We start from the raw sequence: 25,618 nt of genomic DNA on the forward strand, positions 1-25,618 counted from the left end.
ATGGCTGGGCACATTTCCTTTCACCAAATACCTCTGTTCACCTAGCAGTAAATAGGTACCTGGGAGTTGGTCAACTATTATGGGGGGTTGTATCCTGGGGAAGGTGAGTAGTTCAATCTTGGGGAAACCTTAATATAAGTTTTATATATATATGAACAGGCTGCCTGTTCCTGACAGAACAAATTAACACAACAGAAACCCTGTAATAACCTCAAAAGGGGGCTCCACTTTACAATGTTTCAACCTCAAGGGTCCTTATGAGATGAAAATTACTAAGCAAAGTCTTCATCACTACACATTCTAAAAATAACAATCCATAAAATACACAGTAAAATCCTAAAAGCACATTTATTACATACCATTTATCATTGGCTTCACAATGGGAATCAAGGAAGATAAGCACATCGCCTGTAGCTGCTCGAGCGCCTGCCAGCCTGGCCCGAATAAGTCCATGTCGCTCCTTTAGCCGCACTAGCTTGACCAGGGATGGCAGGCGAAACTTCAAGTACAAGTCCAGTTTTTCACCAAGTTCAACTGTGATGGATGAAAGACTAAATCAGAATGCTGTACATTTTCTGAAGTCACTGAAGTCAGAACATGTTTTATTATTTATTTTATTTAATACTATAATACACAAAGAATCTTTGAGACCTAGATGCTGAACAAAATTTGAAGTCAAGTTTGTAATGATGTAGAATAGAAGAGTAAATTATGAAATACTGTATAAACTCAAAACCCATTCATAATGTGCCTTCTGCTTTGTATTTTGGGACAGGTACACTGCTCTTCTATTAGTTGTATAAAACTTTAACATTTCTATACAATTTAATTTAAACAGTAGGTGTTTTGTATGGGAACTAGAAAACTTCACAAATTTATACTGTTGATACATTTAGGCTTATGTTTTGTTATAATGTCATTCAGGTTTGTATGGGTCAATGGCCCCCTATTGAAAGTTAATATTTTAACCAGTACGTACTGCTATATCCATTATCCATTATAAAAAGGAAGGGAGTACCACCTCTGGCTGGCACATGTTATCCATTATTATATTTATTTAAGAGAAAAGTTATCATTTCAAACTACAATAAAGCAATGAAAGCTAAACAGTGAAAAAATATTTTCTTCAAAATCAGTAACATTCAAAAAATATTAAAACTACAGACAAGTACAATACAAGCATGTAACAAAGGAAGACTCTCACAGAGAATACGACCATAAACTACAAGAACTAAAACCCTTAGAACTAATGTGCATATAACAGATAAATTTAATTATATAAATACCATGTATTTATATCTATAAATAGAAATGTCTGTCCGAAGTTAGAGGCCAGACATTTACCTTACCGTAGGGCTAGCACTATCCAACTTTTCCTAGTAATTGCTATTGGGCACATGCTTAGCATGGGTAGACCGGGATTGGTGTCAAAGAAAACAGTGCCAAATGACACTGTGCCAATGTCACCTGCACGAGAATTTTGCAAAACTAGTACCACTTAACTAAACTCTGAATTATTACTACAATATTATATTTTTTAATATTGGATATGATATGCATTGATCATGCCAAAATAAAATTATATAATCATCATTACCCTTTAAACAAAAAATTGATTAGGTTTTTCTTTAAGCTTCATAGATTGTGTTGATGAATCGACTGTGTGAATTGTTCTTATAGATTAGTGATATTATAGGGAAGGGGAGGGGTAAGGGAGAAGAGGGAGAGGAGAGGTAAGAGGGGAGGATGGGGAGGGGGGAAGAGGAAGGGAGGAGGAGAGTGAAAAAAAAGAGACAAAAACAGACAGATCTATTCGATATAGCACCTACATTATTGGGACCACTTTAAATCCATCAAATTGTGTTGTTCCCTGTGACTCAGATGATACATAATACTCAATATCCTGAAAATATCAGCGAGAATTTGCAAAACAAATAATGGTAGAATGTATAATAAAGCTACAATGAAAAGTAGCGATGCAATAAGTACATTAAAATCACATTACCTTGCATCCATAAAGGGTCCAAGATTTTTAATACCCCTTTTAATTTTAATTTTTTAATATATATATATATATATATATATATATATATATATATATATATATATATATATATATATATATATATATATATATATATATATATATATATATATATATATATATATATATATATATATATATATATATATATATATATATATATATATATATATATATATATATATATAAACAAATAATCTTGAATAACTAAGTAGTTTGATAAACACTTCGATAAAGTAGCACTCACAAGCTGGGCTGAAAAAAAATGCATTTGCTTCGGATAATAACGAACTGCGGGCATAAACAGCCTAACTAATCAGGCCTTATCTTGAGAAGGCCCTCTGGGAATACTTATCCCTTAGGACTATTAGTACAATCTTGCCATATGGGCTAAAACTGCCTAATTGGAAAGAGTATGATGAGGAAGTCTCATGAAGCAGTCCCTCACCATAATGCTTCCCTCTAGCCCGTCTCCAGGTGTAGGAGGAGGAACTGACCTCTGTCTGAGAAGTCGTCGACGAGGACAATCTCCTTGAGGAAGCGGGCAGGAGAGCGGGTAAGGACCGACCAGATGGTCCTTAGGAGAGGGCTCCATGCCTCGTTGGTGAAGATGATGATCACCGAGGCTGAGGGCAGGTCGTTGTCATACTTCACCGCCTGGCATCTGCCGACAATAACAAATCATAGGTCATTATGTCTTTTGGCTGAAGTTTGAAATTGAATTGAAATTGAAATCGAAATATGTTTATTGAGGTAAAATACACACAAAGGGATGAGGTAGCTCAAGTTATTCTCACCCCGTTCAGTACATCGTGTTAATACATACATATACAAACATTACAAACAATAAACATATTACCAAACATTCTGAGAGATAAACATCTACATTTCCTGCTGTAATTTGGAATATGGGTGCATTATGCTTTCTCTCATCGCTCTCGCTCAGTTCACTCTCTCTCTTAATTATTTTGTTACAAAACCTGTTGACGTATAATGTAATATTTACACTTGATATGCAAGTATATTTTTACACAGACATATTTGTATTATATATATTACATATATTATTGGATAAAATACATATCAAACCGTTTATTAAATATTATCCAAGCCTCAAGAGTTTAAATTAAAAAGCATTATTCACATATGGTTGTACATTTATACATAATCCTGAGTTTCTTAAAAAAATCTGAACAAGAGCCAGAACACACTTCCACACTATATTACTGACTGCCTTGTCATCAATGCTTTCAAACCGAACACATACCTGACTTTATGCATATTTTTCTTTCACATGGATATTGAAAGATGTGCTCAAACTCAGCCCAAAGTAGTTGGCTAGTGCAGGCTAGTACACTAGACTCACATCCTTTGCTTTTCTTCAATTCCATATATGACTAGCCATCCTGCGAGATTGGGATATTAGATGAACTCATAGCTAGCTCATGACGTATACTCTGTAATCCCTCTTATATTTTTTTATTTTTTATTCATTTACACAAGAGTTCTTACAGTCTTGTACAGCCACTAGCACGCATAGCGTTTCGGGCAAGTCCTTAATCCTAATTTTTCCCCGGAATACGACCCGCCAAATCGTTTAACAAACAGGTACCCATTTTACCGTTGGGTGAACAGAGGCTACAGTTAAGGATTGGCACCCAGTAAGTCCTCCCCGGCCAGGATACGAACGCAGGCCAAAGAACTCGCTAAACGCCACTACGTCACTGGGACTGCTTAATATAGAATAAGGTAGCAGCACACTGCTGTGTCCCTAGTTAACTTTGTTAATAACGCAAGGTATTTCATCTATAATTAGCCAGATATTCAATGCATAACAGGTAAAATTATCTTATCACAAGACAATAAATTTTATATGCGTAAATGGCAAGCTGATTTTTTTTTGGTTGTAAATAAAAAAGCCTGCATCAAAAACATACTGTCAACTGGTACATTTTTACTAAAGCTGTTTCGAAAGTTGATCTGAAAACTTTTCAAACAAAACTTCTGGCGCTTTTTATTCTCTTTGACAATGACAGAAAATGAGCAATTATTTACTCGTCCCCGAAACAGATTTGTTTGTTTTCCATAAAAAATTACTTACGGTATTTATATATATATACAGTATATATATTTTAGACAACTGTATATAGAATAAATTCTTCAATAATATGCGACATGTCTTCGTCCTGGGGACTGAAGCATTGCGCAATGGTGCAGCATACACTGTAATTAGGAATAATGCCTTACAACGCGGAAATGAAGGAAACCCCCTTATTGAGAACGATGCTTCTTCAACGCAATCAGCGATGTCGTGCTGTTAGGAGACGGGAGCCACTGCAGCATTTCTCAACTCGTCTTCAGTGGTGGTGGTGGTTTCCCAACACACGGCCCCGCCACGAGAGGCCCTCTGTCCCAATCAGCACTTTCAGCAACGGTAGTTATGCACAATACTTGTTTATTATGCATTAACCCTCGTCGGTGTCAATTATTTTTAATCTCTCATTCGGAGTTACCCTTTTTTGTATTATATAGTCTTATTATACTCTGTACTTTAGTCTTATTATACTCTGTACTTTCTCCCGGTGTGAATACTGCTCATGGATGCCTATTGTTCCATATTCTTTATTATTATTATTATAGAAACTTAATAATGTGGACGTATGTGTGTATTGAGTGATACTGCTACTTTCCATCTACCTGTGTGTGGGCTTAATCACCACCCACCAGTGGTATCTCAGCCGTATATGGTAAAGTTGTGATATAATTCATGATATCCACGTCAAGAAAGCCGGAAATGTGGCTTGGACGAATGTCACGCTACAGCTGCCCACGGTGTCTCCAGCCAAGAGCATTACGAAACTATGAAACCACCAGGATGATCACAGCTCCACACACACACTAAACGTGCATATATTGACGTAATGGACAATTAGGTAATAAAATGGACACTACCAAATTCTTCAGTCCGGAAAAATGACGTTACCCCTACTCCACCCGGGTAACGAAAATACAAGGAGCCAGATCGTGTACCTTAGGAAAAATGTTCGACTACTCCACCGGGGTAACGAAAATACATGGGGCCAGATCGTGTCCCTTAGGAAAAACAGTCCACTATTCCACCAGGGTAACGAAAAACAGGCGGGCCAAGTCGTGTCCCTCGAAAAAAGCAAAACGAACACGACTTGGCCCGGTTTCCACTACTACGCTACGCTTAGGACTAAAGTATACTTGTTATTGTGGTGTCCTAATCAACCCTTCAGAGGTTGATAAGCCTTAAGCCCAACACACAACCCCAAGACATCTGATATTTTAGATACCATCAACAAGTCATGTAAAGAAAGTGCTGGGAGAAAGTCTGTATATATGGTAAGAAGTGGGGTGAAAGGCGAGAAGGGTAAACTATACCACTTCCTTTGTGTTCAGATTTGTGGGTTGGGGTGTCTAAATTTCCAGGCGTATTATTGTGACACGTTCTGAATCTAATATTATTCTTCAGCACACACACAGAAATCACAATAGCATGATGCATCAAATGAACAAATCCACAAGGGCTTTGGATTTCGAATCCTCGTCACGGCCCTTGTGGATTTGTTTATTCTTCAGCTTTATATTTTCCTTGTTACATTTAGATTATAGAGTTCTGATTAGGTGTCCGTACTATAGAATGGGCATAAATTCAGTTGAACGCGTACAGAGATGACAAAGTTAATCCCTAAAAATTAGAACCTTTCTGTACGAAGTGAGATAAAAAAAAAACTTAATTTACCTTCTCTAGGAAATAATTGAGTGAGGGTAATTGAGTAGAAATAAATAATTATAAATAATTTACATGACTGAAGTATATAAAAGGATGAAAGGGTATAACAAAGGAGATACAACTAAGGGTTTAAATTTACCAACACGAAACAAAACACAAAACAATGGATATAATAAACTGGAGAAGTTATGATTCAGGAAAGAGCCGCAGGTTAATTACTGAATCGGAAATATTGTTGCTGATTTATAGAACAAATGTCTGGGTAACATAAATGACGTAGGATAGCTTGATTGTTTTAAACGTAACTTAGACAATATATATATATATATATATATATATATATATATATATATATATATATATATATATATATATATATATATATATATATATATATATTAATTGTGAGCTTGGGGTGGATATACTGGGTAAATAGAAGGTGCCTCGTATATATAGGCCTCCTGCGGTTCCTTAAGTTGTATTTTCTCACAATCAAGTTGATATTTGCGGAAAAGTTTGAGTGGCCAATGACAAGCTAATGCCTAAACAAAAATAAGATCATGTAGTGTTTGTAAATTATTTAGTGATACCCTTCAGACAAACGGACATAATTTATTTGTTAATTATTTAATGATGTGCAGATGTGGATATCAGGCCAGATAGTATATATATACCAGTATTCCGGGTTAGGCTAGGCAGCAAGGTGGCTGTGGCTACCAATGTTGTTGTTGTTATTGTTTAAGATTCGCTACTTGGAACAAAAAGTCCCAAGTAGCACGGGCTATGGTAAGCCCGTCTCCGGTGTTCGGGGGCTAGCTATATATATCCGTTAAAGCCAACTAGACATTTTACGGGAGGGAGGGGGGGGGGCTAATCATGGCCGTGCCACCTCTTAGGTTGAAATTGAAATAAGTTTATTGAGGTAAAATATACACAAAGGGATGAGGTAGCTCAAGCTATTCTCACCCCGTTCAGTACATCGTGTTAATACACACAGACACACATCACAAGCAATAAACGTATTACCGAACATTCTGAGAGATAAACATATACATTTCCTCCTCTTAGGTGGCTTAATCTTCATCAATCAATCAGCTAGACCTTTCCAGGCCCGGGTAATCCGTCACCTCACAGCCCGAAAGTTAACCTCCAAACGTTCAACGTTACAAATTCAAACATTTTATTCATAAGTGTTTGAACATTCCTGGTGAGCACAGTGTATCCTTGCCCGAAACGCTGTGCGTAAGTGGCTTTAGGCATTGTATGTACTAGCTCTATCTATAACTCCAACATTATGTTTGTTAACTCAACTTGTATGTATGTACTTTACTTGAATAAACATTTGATTTGAATTGTGTCTGTAGTTATAATTGGGTTAGTCTACCCGAAAGTTGCCTCGAACGTTACGTTTTCTGTTTTAGATATGATGTAAAAATAACACTCCCTGCGGTATTGTTTTTGAATAAACATGTTTTGATAACGTAAGCGACTGTTCCACTTTCTCCTTCTGGAGCATTTTTAATCATGGCAGAATAACATATTTGTTCACACTTGTCTTGTTATTGATACTCTCTACCCGAGACTATTAATGCCCTACCTGTGACTATTGCTCTCTATCCTCTACACGATTTCCAATGCTAGTTTGCTGTTATAGATTCGGCTACTCGGAACAAGTTCCAAGTAGCACGGGCTATGGTGAGCCCGTAACTTACCTGGCACAGGAGCGGGGCAAGAAGCACAGGCTATGGTGAGCCCGTAGTGGATTTACCTGGCACAGAAGCGGTGCTGTCGCACTGTTACCACTAGTACTACTACTTTCACCTCACAGCTTCTATGACAATTACCACAAGAAGTCATCTTTAAAAGGTGGGGGCGGGTGAGAAAATGGAGGGTGGGGGAGGAGGAGGACGTCCTGGCATATATAATTACTGCAGCGAAAGTGGGGCGAAGATTTATCTTTTTAGTAAAGATGATAGAGAGTTACGGGTGAAGGAAAATGTTGTAGAATATAGTGTGAGTTATGATAGTAGGTGGGGTGTCCACCTAGCTGACAGTGTTGTGTGTGTGTGTGTGTGGCTACCTTCTGTAGCTTCCGGGGATCAACAGCCCCGCGGCCCGGTCTCCGACCAGATCTGGTTGGTCGTCTAGTCAACCAGGCTGCTGGACGCGGCTGCTCGCAGCCTGACGTATGAATCACAGTCTGGTTGATCACGTATTCTTTGGAGGGGTTTGTCAGCACCTGTTTGGGAGCTGGCGAGTGTTTGTAAGTCTCTTCGAGTGTATTTCAACACATTTTGATATCCATAGGTGATTGTAACTTGCCTATGAAATTTTGATAGGATTGAATTAAGTAGTTGTAACCAACTTTATTCATCTATTTAATCTGTCTACGGTAAAGTGACTATCTTAATAATCTCCCTAATTAGTGCTATTTCTGTTTTATAATTACATTACTCAGTATACGCTCTGATTTTTTACTCTATTTTACTCTTATTTTTATTATTTGTTCTTTGATATTATTTTGCCCTAATTAATCTATATGCATATTTTGTTTTGCAATAGCGAAGAAATATTTTTACTTAGCGATTTATCCTTTCTGATGAAAGTAATAATTAGTTTTTGATGTATTGTGTCAGGAACCCCGCGGAACCAGGCTGTGTGATTCATACGTCAGGCTGCGAGCAGCAGCGACCAACAGCCTGGTTAAACATGATCAAACAGATCGTGATCTGGTCGACCTGGTTATGTCGTATACCTACTCGAGCTATTTTGCATGTTTCTTTGTTAGTGATGAGTTCTGTGTTCTGTTTTAGTGATGAGTTCTATGGTCTGTGTTAATGCCCAGTTTTAAGTTGTGTGTGGGGTCATGAGCAATAAGCCTAGCTAGTTATAAAGTTTATCAAACCTTAAAAACTACATAACTTTGAAGGCCAGAAGTATAGTTAACTGTTGATAAAGCCTAGTCATGATAACTAAAGCCATCTTTGCACTAAGTTAAGGCCTATCCAATAGTCATCCATAAACATGCCTAACAAGTTTTCAAATCAATTTAGCCCAACATTATAGTCCTGGACTATGTTCAGAATTAAAGTATGCTTGCTGGTTAGGACACCAAGCTACTGTTGCGGCCTTAATTAATAACCCTCTAGAGGTCGATAGGCCTTGCGTCCAACGCCAAATTCCGGCACCGCTCCTGTGCCAAGTAAGTCCACTACGGGCTCACCATAGCCCGTGTTACTTGCCCCGCTCCTGTGCCAGGTAAGTTACGGGCTCACCACAGCCCGTGCCACTTAGAACTTGTTCCGAGTAGCTGAATCTATAACAACAACAACAACGTCAAACTCCGGAGCCTGGCTTGCTCTCTACTTTTGCAAGGTGTCTTATGATGTTGCTATTGCCTCGCTTTCCTCTCTCCAAAGCTTCTCAATCACTTTCATCATCTTAAGTCTGGTTGGTTAGGCGGGAGTAAAGATGTCCGGTGAAGCACCACACACGAGGCTCGCTAGAAACGGGCGTTACATCAATATTCAAAATAATTTACCCTTCACTTTATTATATCACTTGTAATAGTGTGTGCGCTTGGTTAATTATTTCAGGAATTATTGGTCATTACAGTATCGGGTAGATGGAAAATGTAAACATGACAAGCTTTGTAATACTGTTGGCCCTAAAGGCTAAAGGCCCTTAAAATTGTTCCGGAATATTACATATGAAAATAACTTTTTGTCTAGGGTGATTTTGAACGAGGTAGGTGACAAAGTATTAAGTATTTCTCTATCATTGGATGGATAATGAGAACCATTAAAACACGGGGATTACACACTAATCATAATGGTGATAATTTTCAAAGCACTGGCGCTGCCTTGAATGGAATATTGTTCAGTCCTCACTTGCCCTTTCAAGGAAGGCGAGAAGGCAGAGCTGCAGGGCCTTAACAAAAATCTATAAATACGAAATCTGTACATTTTCCGCAATCATGGCGACTATGTTTACATGTGTTTAACTGTTTTTGAGCTCCGATTACGGAGTTGTGCTTCGCCTCAACCTTGAACGCGAACACTAATAACCTTGGGTTGTGAAAGTTTCGAAGCTCGTAAACTGTTTAATAATTGAGAACGAAGCTGCCATGATTAATGGAAGATGTGCAGGTTTTGTAGGTGATTCACCGATTAAAACCATAGAATGAGTGAAGCAGGACCGACTCAAAGCACTCAAACTATACTCCATGGAACAAAGACGAGATTAAGGTAAGGTAATTATGAAGAGAAAGTGCTAAGCCAGCATGACAATATAAAATACACATGGAAGATACTGGACGATCAGGTTCCAACCCTGGTTGATACCTGGTTGATGGGGTTCTGGGAGTTCTTCTGCTCCCCAAGCCCGCCCCGAGGCCAGGCTTGACTTGTGAGAGTTTGGTCCACTAGGCTGTTGCTTGGAGCGGCCCCGCATAATAAAGTGATAACATACTGGGGTGAGTGATATGGTAGGAAGTATAAATATATCAATGAGAAGTCAGGATGCCATGGACACAATTAAAGAACATAGGGTGAACATCAGAGACCCACGACTCATAACTCTCCAGCCAAAAATATGAAACATTTCGCTGGAACAAGAGCGAAAGCTTTAAAGTGAAAAGTGGACAAGTTTCTGCTCGAGTTACTGGATCAACCTGGCTGTGGTGGCTATGTGGCCCTTCGGCTACGAATACAAACAAGCCTCACAGATCGAGCAATCACTTGGGAAGGTTAACCGCAGGCCAGGCTGCAGTAGAACTCTCGAAACCTAGTTTCCATCATAGGCTAATCCACCACAATGTAATTTTGCCGTGGTTTTATTGTGGAATGTTGCTCTTGTACGACCACATAACACTACGTTAATGTTGTTATTGTTATTACAGATATAACCAATGTTATCATTAGTAATAATAGCAAGTAACTTAAAGAATAATAAAGGGTCAAGAATTTCTTAACCTGGATCACATTACTTTAGGTATATTTTCTTGCAGGGTAAGTTTTAAAAGGTGGTCAAGATGCAGCGCAGGACATGGATGTTGCAAGAGGCTTCCCTCGACGGTACAGTGGACTACAACGGTATGTGGAGGCTCTTCACCCGTCCGACACCGCGCTGTGACCCGGTGTTGGACGGGTGACACTGCGTCACGGGGGTGACACTGCGTCACGGGGGTGACACTGCGTCACGGGGGTGACACTGCGTCACGGGGGTGACACCTGCCACACCCACAACCAACTTGTGGGTGTGGCAGGCCAGTGAAGGGGTTAAATGCTTGTCCTCTCCCACCCATCCCCTTCTCTTCTCCTTCCCTCGTCATCCACAGTACGCAGCCTCGTATCAACCATCCACGCAGATTAATCTGCTCCCGCAGACCGAAACTAGAGCACAACAGCCCACTACTCGCTTTTGCACTAATAACAAACGCCAAGATAATGTCAGCTAACCACCACATTTCTGCCTTACCAATCACCAGAAGGTAATGGGGGAAGGGGGGGGGGGAGTTAATCTCGCCAGCAATTGTTAAACTTTCCACTCAATTAGGTGTGTGTGGGGGGAGAGGGCTGTGTGAAAGTGGATGCAAGCAGGTATTACATTAATTGGTATGCAATCATCTTTTCCTGATAATCTAGCATTGTGGTTTACATTTCGGACAGTGTGTGTGTGTGTGTGTGTGTGTGTGTGTGGGGTGAGCATCAGGAAACGTTGTAGTCCGCCAGGTGAGTACGTTCACACGGGCCTCCAGAGTGCTATTAAATATTTACTGATAAATAGGTGTTCCTATTAAGTGTGGCACTAATTCCTATTACAAGTCCCGTCTCTTCCTATTATGGGTCCCACACCTGCTCCTGATCAATGAGCAGGAGCAGGTGTGAGCAACAAATGATCCTATTGCAGGACATACCCGCTCCTATAGCAGGTCTTATGGTTGTGTTTACATAGTTTGTAAAGCCCCACATCTGCAGACTCCCCCCCACACCTGCAGACTCCAGGTAGGCCCCCCACACCTGCAGAATCCAGGGAGGCCCCCCACACCTGCAGACTCCATGGAGCCCCACTTTTCCTATATAACACCTTCATGTTTGTTCTTTAATCAAGTTGCGACCCCCTTCCTGTGCCAGGTAAGTTCACTACGGGGTCACCATAGCCCGTGCTACTTGGAACTTTTTGTTCCTAGTAGCTGAATCTTAAACAACAACAACATGTTCTTTAATGGTCGCACAGCGCCGCTATTAAAAGCCCGCGGCCACACTATAAAACAAACTTGAAAATCGTAGCTTTTAAGAGTATATATAAATATAAGTTTCGCGCTTATTCCGAAATGTTCCGCCATCTGTGTCACTTTCGTACGCCTGAAAAAAGCCGTAGAAATGAGCGAAGGTCTTCCGTAGAAATGGAAGGGCTTTTTATCTCGTGTTTTCACTCATACCTGGAGCCTACCTGGGGGAGGGTTTCGGGAGTTCTTCTACTCCCCGAGCCCGGCCTGAGGCCAGGCTCGACTTGTGATAACTTGGTCCAACAGGCTGTTGCTTGGAGCAGCCCGCAGGTCAGCATAGCCACTACAGCCTGTTTGGTCCGGCACTTCTTGCAGGAACTTACCTAAGTGCCTCTTGAATACATCCACCTTTGTTCCAGCAATATTTCTAATGCTTGCCGGGAAGGTGTTGAACAGCTGTGGACCTCTGATGTTCAGTGTTCTCTGATTGTGTCTATGGCACCTCTACTCTTCACTGGTTCTATTCTGCGTTTCCTGCCGTATCTTTCGTTCCAGTAGCTTGTTATTCTACTGTACAAATTTGGGACCTGGCCTTCAAGTATCTTCCATGTATATATTATTTGACACCTTTCTTGTCTCCTTTCCAAATAATGTAGTACATTTTGAGACGGTCCCAATAATTTAGATGTTTTATCATTTCTATGCGTGCCATATATGTTCTCTGTATGCCCTCTAATTCAGAGATCTCATCCGCTCTGGGAAAATAAACACTGTGCTAGCTACCAGGGTAGGAACCACGTCGCTAATTTAACATAGTCCTTGTTATAGAGCAATATACAGCTTCGAGTACAGGCGATAACAAGTAAATCAAACCCTTTCTCAACCTGTTCACCACAAACTGTTAATTGCCAGACTTCAGAATATTGGTGTCCAGTGTCTGGCCTGTAAGTAGCCTGCAAATACCTGAACAGGAATACAATTATGACGTCAAAGGACGATATACACTTTGCGCATACCGTATATAAAGCAAAATTTTTGTTTTATTTTGGTTAGGTTCAGTTAGGCTAGACTACCTATCATAGGCTAGGCTACCTTAAAGCGTAGCGATGACGTCCAATTTTTTCAGGCCACTTTCTCACCAAACGCAGGATGATTATTAGAGCCCAAATGGCACTATTAAGGTCACCAACTGGACAAAGAACTCTATACACACGACAAATATAGAGCACTACCCAAGTGGTGAACTTTTCACTGTGAATATTTAAAGGCCTTTGGTACTGGGGCAACGTTCAAAGGCGGATAGCAAGGAGAGGCTGAGCTTAGGAGCTAGAGTTCGAGCCTGCGGGAGTATCTTGGTGGTCTAACGTTGCAGTGGATGCATTCCGAGCCGCTTTATTCTCCGTCAAGGATATCGGAAATTATTGCCACAGAGAAATTCGAAACCAATTCTCGAGTGGTTTGTGGGTATTGTGCAGCCATGACATGGTGAGTTTTGTTGTGTTACTGACACTCTCTCTTTATGGTGTGTGTGTGTGTGTGTGTTTACTAGTTGTGTTTTTACGGGGGTTGAGCTTTGCTCTTTCGGCCCGCCTCTCAACTGTCAATCAACTGTTTACTAACTACTAATTTTTTTTTTCCCACATCACACACACACACACCCCAGGAAGCAGCCCGTGACAGCTGACTAACTCCCAGGTACCTATTTACTGCTAGGTAACAGGGGCATTCAGGGTGAAAGAAACTTTGCCCATTTGTTTCTGCCTCGTGCGGGAATCGAACCCGCGCCACAGAATTACGAATCCTGCGCGCTATCCACCAGGCTACGAGGCCCCAAGTGTGTGTGTGTGTGTGTGTGTGTGTGTGTGTGTGTGTGTGTGTGTGTGTGTGTGTGTGTGTGTGTGTGTGTGTGTGTGTGTGTGTGTGTGTGTGTGTGTACTCACCTAATTGGGCTGGCGGGGGTTGAGCTCTGGCTCTTTGGCCCCACCTCTCAACTGTCAATCTACTGTGTGTGTGTGTGTGTGCCTAGCTATAGTCGTGGGATATAAGCTCCAGCTCCTGAACCCCCGCCTCTTAACCTTCTGGCGATTGGTGTGTGCCGGACATGTACTGACAATCATCTTACCTGTGGTTAACCTGTGAACGATTTCGAGTGTTCATCCTGCGCTTGTGACCAGGCCTCCCCCCCCCCCCCCTGAAGACGCTATCAGGATATATCCTGTTAATCATCCTAACTATCCTGCCACACCATCTTGCAGTGTACCTTGGCGCTCTCAGCGCTAATCCCACGCTAAATAACTTGCTAACTGCATCCCCAAAAAACTATAATTCAGCGCTATAATTACCTATAATGTGAGGATGAAAAGAAAACACTGCAACTTTCCAGATAATGATCGATAATTTTCTCCCAGCGTGAACAATTAGTGAGCGTTTGTTAATTATATTTCTAAGGCCGCCCGTGACCCAGGCGGGAACCAGCACGGCGACGCGTGCCTGGGTGAGGCGGGAGAGAGACAAAGAGAGAGAGACAAAGAGAGAGAGACAAAGAGAGAGACAAAGAGAGAGAGACAGAGACAGAGAGACAGAGACGGAGAGAGACAGAGACAGACACACACACACAGACGACACACCCAGGAGACACACACAGGAGAGTTAGCGGGAACATGATCACCACATATAAGATTCTCAAAGGCATTGATAGGGTAGACAAAGACAGTTTATTTAAGCATTATATGTTAAACTTTTCACAGGTGTGAAAGCCTTGAAGAATAGCTTTCACAAGTGTGCCTGTGACATTTCACAAATGTCGAGAGAATGTCGGAGAGTCTTGGCATCTAACATATTCCAATTATACACTCTCATGGGACCAAGGGCTTCGTCTGTTAAATTAAATGGGCATCAATACACTGTCAGAAGGTCATTAGTCTAATACCAAAAGATTATTTTCTTCCTCATAAATAGGACAGCATGAGAGGGTAAACAGGTCTTGCATGTGGTATATGAGATCGTCTTGAGAGAGTGTAGGGAGTTGCAAAATCTGTGGTGTCCCTGAGTGCTAGGGACACCAAGAGTGCCAGGGACACCCAGAGTACAGTAACAGTGCCACCCAGAGTGCCAGGGACACCCAGAGTACAGTAACACTGCCACCCAGAGTGCCAGGGACACCCAGAGTACAGTGACAGTGCCACCCAGAGTGCCAGGGACACCCAGAGTACAGTGACAGTGCCACCCAGAGTGCCAGGGACACCCAGAGTACACGGACAGTGCCACCCAGAGTGCCAGGCGACCTTCAAAGTCACAACATTGTGTCATGTTGAGTCACGAGGAGAAACTAAACAATGTCTTTATGTTGTCATGTGTGTGGCCTCTTATAGCCACGACGATGGTTTGATAAACTGTTCTAGTAGGTTGATGTATATGTTTATCTGTGTTGCAACGACCTCACCAGTGTTGCAACGACCTCTCCAGTGTTGCAACGACCTCACCAGTGTTGCAACGACCTCACCAGTGTTGCAACGACCTCTCCAGTGTTGCAACGACCTCACCAGTGTTGCAACGACCTCACCAGTGTTGCAACCTCTCCAGTGTTGCAACGACCTCACCAGTGTTGCAACGACCTCACCAGTGTTGCAACGACCTCTCCAGTGTTGCAACGACCTCACCAGTGTTGCAACGACCTCACCAGTGTTGCAACGACCTCACCAGTGTTGCAACGACCCCACCAGTGTTGCAACGACCCCACCAGTGTTGCAACGACCTCACCAGTGTTGCAACGACCCCACCAGTGTTGCAACGACCCCACCAGTGTTGCAACGACCTCACCAGTGTTGCAACGACCTCTCCAGTGTTGCAACGACCTCTCCAGTGTTGCAACGACCTCACCAGTGTTGCAACGACCTCACCAGTGTTGCAACGACCTCACCAGTGTTGCAACGACCTCTCCAGTGTTGTCTGTAACTTTAGTTCAACGAATATTGCGGCTCAGTTCATGAATCCATTATGATCTATTTAATCTTTTCCATTACTACTCTCAGGATGGGTATGGGATCAGCTACCACCCAAGAGGATGGGTATGGGATCCGCTACCACCCAAGAGGATGGGTATGGGATCCGCTACCACCCAAGAGGATGGGTATGGGATCCGCTACCACCCAAGAGGATGGGTATGGGATCAGCTACCACCCAAGAGGATGGGTATGGGATCCGCTACCACCCAAGAGGATGGGTATGGGATTCGCTACCACCCAAGAGGATGGGTATGGGATCCGCTACCACCCAAGAGGATGGGTATGGGATACGCGACCACCCAAGAGGATGGGTATGGGATCCGCTACCACCCAAGAGGATGGGCATGGGATCCGCTGCGACCCAAGAGGATGGGTATGGGATCCGCTGCGACCCAGGAGCACGGGTATGAGATCCGCTACGACCCAAGAGGATGGGTATGGGATCCGCCACCACCTAAGAGGATGGGTATGGGATCTGCTACCACCCAAGAGGACGGGTATGGGATCCGCTACCAAGACTATGAAGCACCTCCAATCTCTTCACCTCCCGGTAAATGATCCCATCTCTAAAGATATCTCAATCGGCCATCAATCGTGACCAGGGAAGAGAGAGTGCCTGCTGGCAGTAAGACCTGGCACTGAGGGCCGAGTAATTGAGAGAAGAGAGACATGTGGTGCTGTGGGGCGTCAAGGTTAAGAGTGACTAGTGTACTCCTCTTACTCAAGAAGCATGAAGGTTCTTGTTCTTGAAGGATTGTTCTCCTGTGATCTTGTTGTCCCTGCCCACACCGCGGGCCGCTCCAAGCAACAGCCTGGTGGATCAAGCTCACACAAGTCAGATTAGGAGGGAGTAGAAGAAGCTTAGGGAGTAGAAGAACTCCCAGAACCCCATCAAGCAGGTATCACTCGTATCCCGACACGAGGATACATGATTTTAAGAATAACTATACATAAAACCACAATTTAGTGACCACGGACTGCGTTAAAGTCAATATTCCGCGTCTTTAGGAGAGAATACCCAACTGAGACCAGAGCACAGTTACCAACTGTAATTCAGTTCGATTCGATGCTACAGTGACGGCACTGTACACGATACTTGACGCACATCACACCACACGCCTTACAAGGCACACCTCTCAATCACTTCTTGAGCTATATAACAGATAAAATATTTTTTTGTATTAATTTCAATAGGAAAATAAATGTTTATATTCCATACACTTATCTTTTTAGCCCTTTATGGAAAACTAACATTTTCAGCAAGTTTTCTGAAGACTAAAAATATACGTCTCTCTCTCTCTCCCTTTCGGAGTCTTCTCCTCAAGACGTTCGTGATAAAGAATGGTTATAGCCATTTTCATGTTAGAATCTTAGAGAAAGTTGCATAAAAAATGACTGAGCTGCGACAAATTCCAGTTTAATGGATCATTACACCTGCAGTGGCGTGTTCTGGGAAGACCCGACCTTCCATCATCCCCGTGTATATATGTGTGTGATACATCTGTCGTCTCCTTACGGGGCTCACCATAGCCCGTGCTACATGGACACTTCGTTCTGAGTAGCTAAATCTGAAACAACAACATTTCGTCTCCTCAGCCCCGCTCCTGTGCCAGGTAAGTCCTCTACGGGGTCACCATAGCCCGTGCTACTTGGAATTTGTTCCGAGTAGCTGAATCTATAACAACAGCACCATGTCCTTCCCAGAGTAGGTTTTGATTGCCCTGTTGCGTCTTTTTAGATAATCCGAATAATTTACGCATTTTTCTGCTAGCGTAGTATGTTTTTTTTTTTTGTATTTCTATTCCAGATTTCTTTCTCCTGCTTGGAACGGGATGGAAAGAAAATCATATTATACAAAATAGCCCCGGTTGAAAAGCAGAGGTGCAATAGGTACGCTGAGAGAGACCTATCAACAATATAGGCCCAAGACTGTTCAACAGCCTTCCGCTACACGTGGGGGCATAACTGGCCTACCTCTCATGGCGTTCAAAAGAGAACGCGATAAATACCTCCAAAGAATATCTGACCAACTAGGCTGTGAGCAGCCGCGTCCAACAGACTGGTTGACCAGTCCACCAACCAAAAGACCTAGTCAGGGACCGGGCCACGGAGAGGTTGATCCTCGGAATCACCGCAAGATAATATAAGGTAAGGAAGTGCCAGTATACTATCTGGCTTAGTATATCTGGCACTGTCCTTTCTGTCCCGCCCAGTGCAACCTGGACGGGTCACTGGTCTAGCTTTGCTACCCACACTATAGTGACGTGGAGACTAAACCTACTGGAGGTGCCAGCCACACCCTGCATCACCCAAGCTCCCCTACGGGCTCACCATAGCCCGTGCTACTTGGAACTTTGTTCCAAGTAGCGAATCTTTAACAACAACAACTGCATCACCTAAGTTTCCACGTGTTACACTCAATAGAGAATGTTATTTATCTTACAACAATTGTGTTTACATGTTAAAAATGAAAGTGAGGCTGAGGTAGAGTGAGGTGAAGATGATAATGCCAAGGAGGAGGAGGATAATTAGGAGGAAAAAGAATCAGAGACTGCGGGTGACACAACATTGGGAAGACGAAGGCCTGAGGGCTCACATGGTAGAGTTCATAATTGCTGACTTTCTCCCGCGCTCAACACGCATCCTCCCCACACGCTTGCTGGCGGCCACGCGCATGGCGGGAAGATTCCCCCGACACGGCGGGGAAGACTCCCCCAACAGGGCGGGGAAGACTCCACCCAACAGGGCGGGGAAGACTCCCCCAACAGGGCGGGGAAGACTCCCCCCAACAGGGCGGGGAAAACTCCCCCCAACAGGGCGGGGAAGACTCCCCCAACAGGGCGGGGAAGACTCCCCCAACAGGGCGGGGAAGACTCCCCCCAACAGGGCGGGGAAGACTCCCCCAACAGGGCGGGGAAGACTCCCCCCAACAGGGCGGGGAAGACTCCCCCCAACAGGGCGGGGAAGACTCCCCCCAACAGGGCGGGGAAGACTCCCCCCAACAGGGCGGGGAAGACTCCCCCAACAGGGCGGGGAAGACTCCACCCAACAGGGCGGGGAAGACTCCACCCAACAGGGCGGGGAAGACTCCACCCAACAGGGCGGGGAAGACTCCCCCCAACAGAGCGGGGAAGACTCCCCCAACAGGGCGGGGAAGACTCCCCCCAACAGGGCGGGGAAGACTCCCCCAACAGGGCGGGGAAGACTCCCCCCAACAGGGCGGGGAAGACTCCCCCCAACAGGGCGGGGAAGACTCCCCCCAACAGGGCGGGGAAGACTCCCCCAACAGGGCGGGGAAGACTCCCCCAACAGGGCGGGGAAGACTCCCCCAACAGGGCGGGGAAGACTCCCCCCAACAGGGCGGGGAAGACTCCCCCCAACAGGGCGGGGAAGACTCCCCCCAACAGGGCGGGGAAGACTCCCCCAACAGGGCGGGGAAGACTCCCCCCAACAGGGCGGGGAAGACTCCCCCCAACAGGGCGGGGAAGACTCCCCCAACAGGGCGGGGAAGACTCCCCCCAACAGGGCGGGGAAGACTCCCCCAACAGGGCGGGGAAGACTCCCCCCAACAGGGCGGGGAAGACTCCCCCAACAGGGCGGGGAAGACTCCCCCCAACAGGGCGGGGAAGACTCCCCCAACAGGGCGGGGAAGACTCCCCCCAACAGGGCGGGGAAGACTCCCCCCAACAGGGCGGGGAAGACTCCCCCCAACAGGGCGGGGAAGACTCCCCCCAACAGGGCGGGGAAGACTCCACCCAACAGGGCGGGGAAGACTCCCCCAACAGGGCGGGGAAGACTCCCCCAACACGACCCACTCATCCTATACAGGTCGTCACACCCATGGCTCCTGGAATTCAACACCACTAAGAGAAAGGTCTTGACAAAGAACATCACTGGAGGGATGAATAGCAAGAGGACTCTGAAAACAAACATGAGCAGGTTATCTTGAGATGATTTCGGGGCTTAGCGACCCCGCGGCCCGGCTCTCGACCAGGTTTTTTTGAGGATATCACTTCACACTTCACTTATAACACGCACATTAAAACTTCAGCAGCCTACAAAGAACGAGAGTGCAGATATAAATAACTTTTCGAGAACGAGGAATCCTTCAGAAACCTAAACTGTGAGGATCTATCAGGACCCTAAGCAAGAGAGAATAGACAAAAGGTAGACACAAGAATCGGTAGACACAAGGAAGGTAGGTACGGAGCCCTTCAAAACACTTAGCACAGCCTTTGTGGAAAAAGTACCGGAATATGCATAATCTGCAAAATCTTGCAAAATGATTTTGCACAACTTGCAAAATCATCTACAAATATGCAAATAGATAACTAAAGCATACAAAATCAAGAGAAAATATATTCTTGATGAATAAAATACAGAAAGGCACATAAAAGGACTGTACCGAGTAAAGAGACAAAGAGAACAAGAGGGTCACAAAAGGATTATTCGGCTAGAAAGACGAGGCTATGGCGTTAATGCTCGACCCTACAAGCACATGTAGGAGAGTTCACACTTTGTAGGCCTGTCCTGAGTGTCTCCAGAGACTAATAAACTGACAAGACTATTAACTAGTACATTCTCGTGCAGGCGAAGAGTCACAATAACGTGGCTAAAGTATGTTGACCAGACCACACACACTAGAAGGTGAAGGGACGACGACGTTTCGGTCCGTCCTGGACCATTCTCAAGTACATTCTCCATATATCTTGAGCTGGTGGAGGTCAGGGCTGCCACAGCCTCTCCTCGCTACGGGGGAGGGGCTCAGGGCTGCCACCACCCCCGGGTCCTCCCCATGCAAGTCATGTATGAAAACACCTCAACTTTCACTTAATAATCTTGGGTGACTTGTAATTTTGTATTTATTTATTTATTACGTTGAAAGCGAATGCACAACGATGCATTCTGATTGGTCAGAAGTGACAAGGATCAACTGACCCTTCTCTAAATGTGCGCGGGCCGCCGAGCAGTTGACGCTGCCTACTACAGAATTAAAAGGGCCAACAAGCATATGTAATCGTGACTCTCATAATGAATGCAAGGTGCAAATCCATATATGTTTGTCATTTACAATATGGGCATTAGTGCAAGAAAATGAAGTCGAAGTTCTCAAAAGTGTGTCGATGGTCGTTTAGTAATCGGCGTCGACCGCGGCGCGCGACTGGAAATAGGTCAAGCGTCCGTTCTTACTGGCCTTCCAGGCGTCATGGAGAGCGGTGATTGGCCAGGCAACCAGCTTGTGCAATCGTTCTGGGAGACGGGCTTGCTGGGTGGCCTTAGGTAATAGTCTAATTAGACAAGTTCAGTGATTAATGTCCGCGCTCAATTGGATACATTCGCTGATTGGTTAGTTGGTTGGCTCTTCCAGTTAGATTCATTCTCCGATTGGCTGGTGCAATCTTGCAGCTAGAATCATCTAATGATTGGCTGGTGTAATCGTCCAGCTAGCCAGTGACAGTGACTTACCAACAACACACACCTAGTGGTCGATTAAGTTTTCATTGTGAACACCCTCGTATGCCCTCCAGGGATGGAGAAATAGTCCCTCCGGGCTGGTTGAAGCGGCGGGCTGGATTGACTGCTGGGGTTGGTAAATTTGGCGGACTGGGTGATGCGGCAGACTGGCCCAGGTGGCAGACTGGCCCAGGTGGGAGACTGGCCCAGGTGGGAGACTGGCCCAGGTGGGAGACTGGCCCAGGTGACTGACTGGCCCAGGTGGGAGACTGGCCCAGGTGGGAGACTGGACCAGGTGGGAGCCTGGCTGAGGATGTGGGATTCCACATGTCAATGACAACTGATGGCGTAAATCTAAGAGCAAAAATCTGAAAGTATGGTCACCAAAATACTGCACGGTGACCCTGACAATGTAAAGAGATGGCAGCTAGATTTACATCCAACCAACTGCAAGGTGATGAGAATGGGGACGGGAGGGAAGAGACACCAAGACAGACAACAAGAGTCCAACTAGAATAATGACCCTGAAGAAAAGAACGAGACATAATGCAGGACATAACACAGGAGGTACATACTAACGGAATATCATCAGCGGCGCAGTGATAGTGACTAACGGTCGGAAAGCATTCAGGGTCCTTGAGAGAGAAGCCTTCAAGAACTTGGTGCTGTGTGTGTGTGACCAATACTGGAATCTACAGCTCATCTACAAATCTACCTCTGATAAAAAAGGCGAAAAGTAATGGTTGAAAAAGCAGTATAAATGTTTGTCACAAGACATGGTCCCGGAGTTGAGAAGGTTAGACTATGAGGAAAGGATGAGGGAGGTCCAACTGATATCACTGGATAAATGGACAGAAGACATGATTACGACATTCAAAATCCGATGCGTCATTAACAGCAAAAAACGACGAGAAGTTCATAAAGAAAACCATGAAAACCAGATCATATTTAACCCACACATTAATAATGTACTCTCTGGAAATGAGACGAGAAAAGTATTAAATAATATATATACATGGAAGATACTGGAAGCCCAGGCCCCAAATTTGCACAGTAGAATACCAACATACTGGAGCTAAAGATACGGAAGGAAATGCAGAATAGAACCAATGAGGAGTAAAGGTGCCATAGGCACAGTCAGAGAACTCAATCAGAGAACTTTGTCTGAACATCAGAGGTCCATAGCTGTTCAGTTGATTGACAAGCGGGCCGAAAAAGCAGAGCTCAACCCCCGCAAGCACAACTAGGTGAATACACACACACACACACACACACACACACACACACACACACACACACACACACACACGTACAACAATAACAAGGGCCTCCCAATTGGGTGAGACACCTCGGACGTGGGGGTGAGTGTGAGGCAAACTTCCTCACACATGAGGACCTCAACACTCCACCTCCAGCCAAAACTTCCCGAGGCCCCTCATATTTTGTCCTCCACTTCGGGTGTGACAATTCCACCTAACTTGAGGCTCTCTCTAACAACAGAGCTCTAAAATGGCGCCAAAGTTGCACCGAACCTCTCACTGCGCAAAGCATCTCTCTCTCTCCCTCTCTCTCTCTCTCTCTCTCTCTCTCTCTCTCTCTCTCTCTCTCTCTCTCTCCTTTTTGCAGGAAAAGAATTCATCTAAAATGTGATTTCTGGATTCCTTTTGCTGATGTGTTTACCTGCCTGGCGGCGAATTCAACTCCATACATTGCACAACAACCATATTTCGCAGACATGAGCGTCGCCTCGTTTAAACTCACCCCAGATTACCAAGGCTCTTCGCCTACAGACTTGGGAATGTACAATGTGTGCCATTATCCTGTACAGTGAACCCATTTCTATATTCCTGGCACGTAGCGCAGAGACATGTTGCCTTATAGTAATTGCTTCTTTAAACAAGTGAAGGGGGACACACCGTGCAAGGGATAAATATAGATATAGCACCGATTTTTTTTGTGTATACATAGTTTACTTTTGAACGATCCTCATGACTAAAGTTTACATGCTGGGCGGTCAGTAAACCTTCAGTACCTTCCCTTCTAACTTAAGGTATCCTTAAGTACCTTAAATATCAACCTTCCCTCGGTTGATAGGAAGGAAATGCAGAATAGAACCAGTGAGGAGTAGATGTGTCATAGGCACAGTCAGAGAACTCGATCAGAGAATTGAGTTGAAAGGTTGATAGGTTGGGCCTATCAACCTTCCCGGGGTTGATAGACCCAACCTCAAACTAGATAAACAACACCTGAAGCAGAGTGATTTTTGGCTGTGTTTACCCCCCGAGGTCAACACCTGCGGGGAGGTCAATACAAGTCACAAACAAATATATAAGCAAGAGTGCCAGTGTGCTTGTAATAGCAATGTGGTGAAAGTCTTGCTGTGCTTGTGTGTGTGTGTTGTGTGTGTGTGTTGTGTGTGTGTGTGTTGTGTGTGTGTGTGTGTGTGTTGTGTGTGTGTGTTGTGTGTGTGTGTTGTGTGTGTGTGTGTTGTGTGTGTGTGTGTGTGTGTTGTGTGTGTGTGTGGTGTGTGTTGTGTGTGTGTGTGTGTGTGTGTGTGTGTGTGTGTGTGTGTGTGTGTGTGTGTGTGTGTGTGTGTGTGTGTGTGTGTGTGTGTGTGTGTGTTGTGTGTGTGTGGGGGCGGGGAGAGGGCTGGAAGGCACCATTCACTTTCAACCAAGGTCGCAAGCACACCATCACACAATTAAACGAGTCATCAATTCAAAACTGAACGTGTCATCAATTCGAAAGGAAGACCTAAGCAACAGAACCCTCAATGGAACTTTAGGTCCGGGTGGACAATTGGGGAAAATCAATTTACCGAAAAAATAATCTAAATATTAAACTTGAGAAAGAGAAACTTCTTTTTACGTAAATCTTGAAAAAGAATGTTTGACAATTACCCTAACCCCAAGGCAGCCCCTTGTGAGCTTACGATATATGGCCAGTAGGTTTTTTTTTGTCAAGAAACATTCGTAAGAAAAAGGAGTTAGGCCTTTTTAAGGAATGGTAACCAATACCGATTGTTATTTCAGGAATTCATCGGTTCCCTGCGGCCTGTTGGACGTGACTGTTGAACACTCCTGTTGGACGTAACTGTTGGACACAGCTGTGGGAAGCAGCTGTTGGACGTGGCTGTTGAACGCGGCTGCTCGCATGTAGATTTTGAAGCAATAGACACTGAAGTCTCCGAAAGAGGACTCTATTATGAAATCGACTGACGTGGATTCATCTGGTTATTTTGCTCGGAGAAATGAAGTCGATGTATTATGTCTGAGCTCCCAAAGTAATCACCTTTCTCAACACACACTTAACACTCAATAAAGTATCAACACACTTAACACTCAATATCAACACACTTACCACTCAGTATCAACACAACAGACACGGAGATCACAGTCATACTCATTATCTGGCCATTTAACAAGTGTCCAGTTTTGGAAACATTTAGAACATCTGCACCATTATTGGGGGATAGGTGGCTAGCCTAGCTGTGGTTCCCCTAGCCAAGGGCGGGGCTGCCACCTATCCAGTTAATGGGGAGATTTATCGATGCTTAACCTGACTGACCGAAGGCGATCGAGCATTCCATGTCTTACACTAAAGTGTGATATTGACACAGCTTAAGTTACACTTAACCAAATCACTTCATTCAGGCCTAAAAATGTGTATAAAGTAAGCTAATTTGAATTTGGCCAGGCTATCGTAGCCTAACCTAATCATAGCACCTAAACAGATAATGATAAACATCACATGGGGGATACACACACACACACACACACACACACACACACACACACACACACACTGAGAAGTGTATATAAACAGATACTGTATTAAAGTTTTTATTGTTACCGACGTAGGGGGCTAGTTTATTGCGCACCCCATACTCATCTTGTGAGCCGTAGCGCAAGAAAGAATTACAGAGGGCACAATTGGTTTTAATCAGACCTGCGCAGAAATTTTTACGTTAACAATTTCATTTACCTTCCTCACCTCATAATGTTAGTTACAAACAAAATTACATCTATGTATTTACATGAATATGTAAGAATGAAGGTTCTTGTTCTTGAAGGATGTCCTCTTGCCCAACAAAAACACCTACATAGCAATACATACATACATCCCAGTGT

The 25,618-nt window shown here is 44.1% G+C and overlaps 1 protein-coding gene across 3 annotated transcripts in view; it reads right to left on the minus strand.

The window, feature by feature from the left end:
- The window catches only part of LOC123758765 (polypeptide N-acetylgalactosaminyltransferase 1), a 162,583-nt gene that overhangs the window by 30,009 nt on the left and 106,956 nt on the right, over positions 1-25,618 (minus strand). For all 3 annotated transcript variants that reach the window (XM_045743426.2, XM_045743428.2, XM_045743425.2), the window contains exons 2-3: positions 2,542-2,708; positions 360-534 (exon numbers count right to left, since the gene is read on the minus strand). In XM_045743426.2, coding sequence (XP_045599382.1) covers positions 360-534; positions 2,542-2,708 — 342 coding nt within the window. The remainder of the gene's footprint in view (positions 1-359; positions 535-2,541; positions 2,709-25,618) is intronic.

The sequence above is a fragment of the Procambarus clarkii genome, chromosome 31, assembly GCF_040958095.1.
Source record: "Procambarus clarkii isolate CNS0578487 chromosome 31, FALCON_Pclarkii_2.0, whole genome shotgun sequence".
In the NCBI taxonomy this organism is placed as follows: Eukaryota; Metazoa; Arthropoda; class Malacostraca; order Decapoda; family Cambaridae; genus Procambarus; species Procambarus clarkii.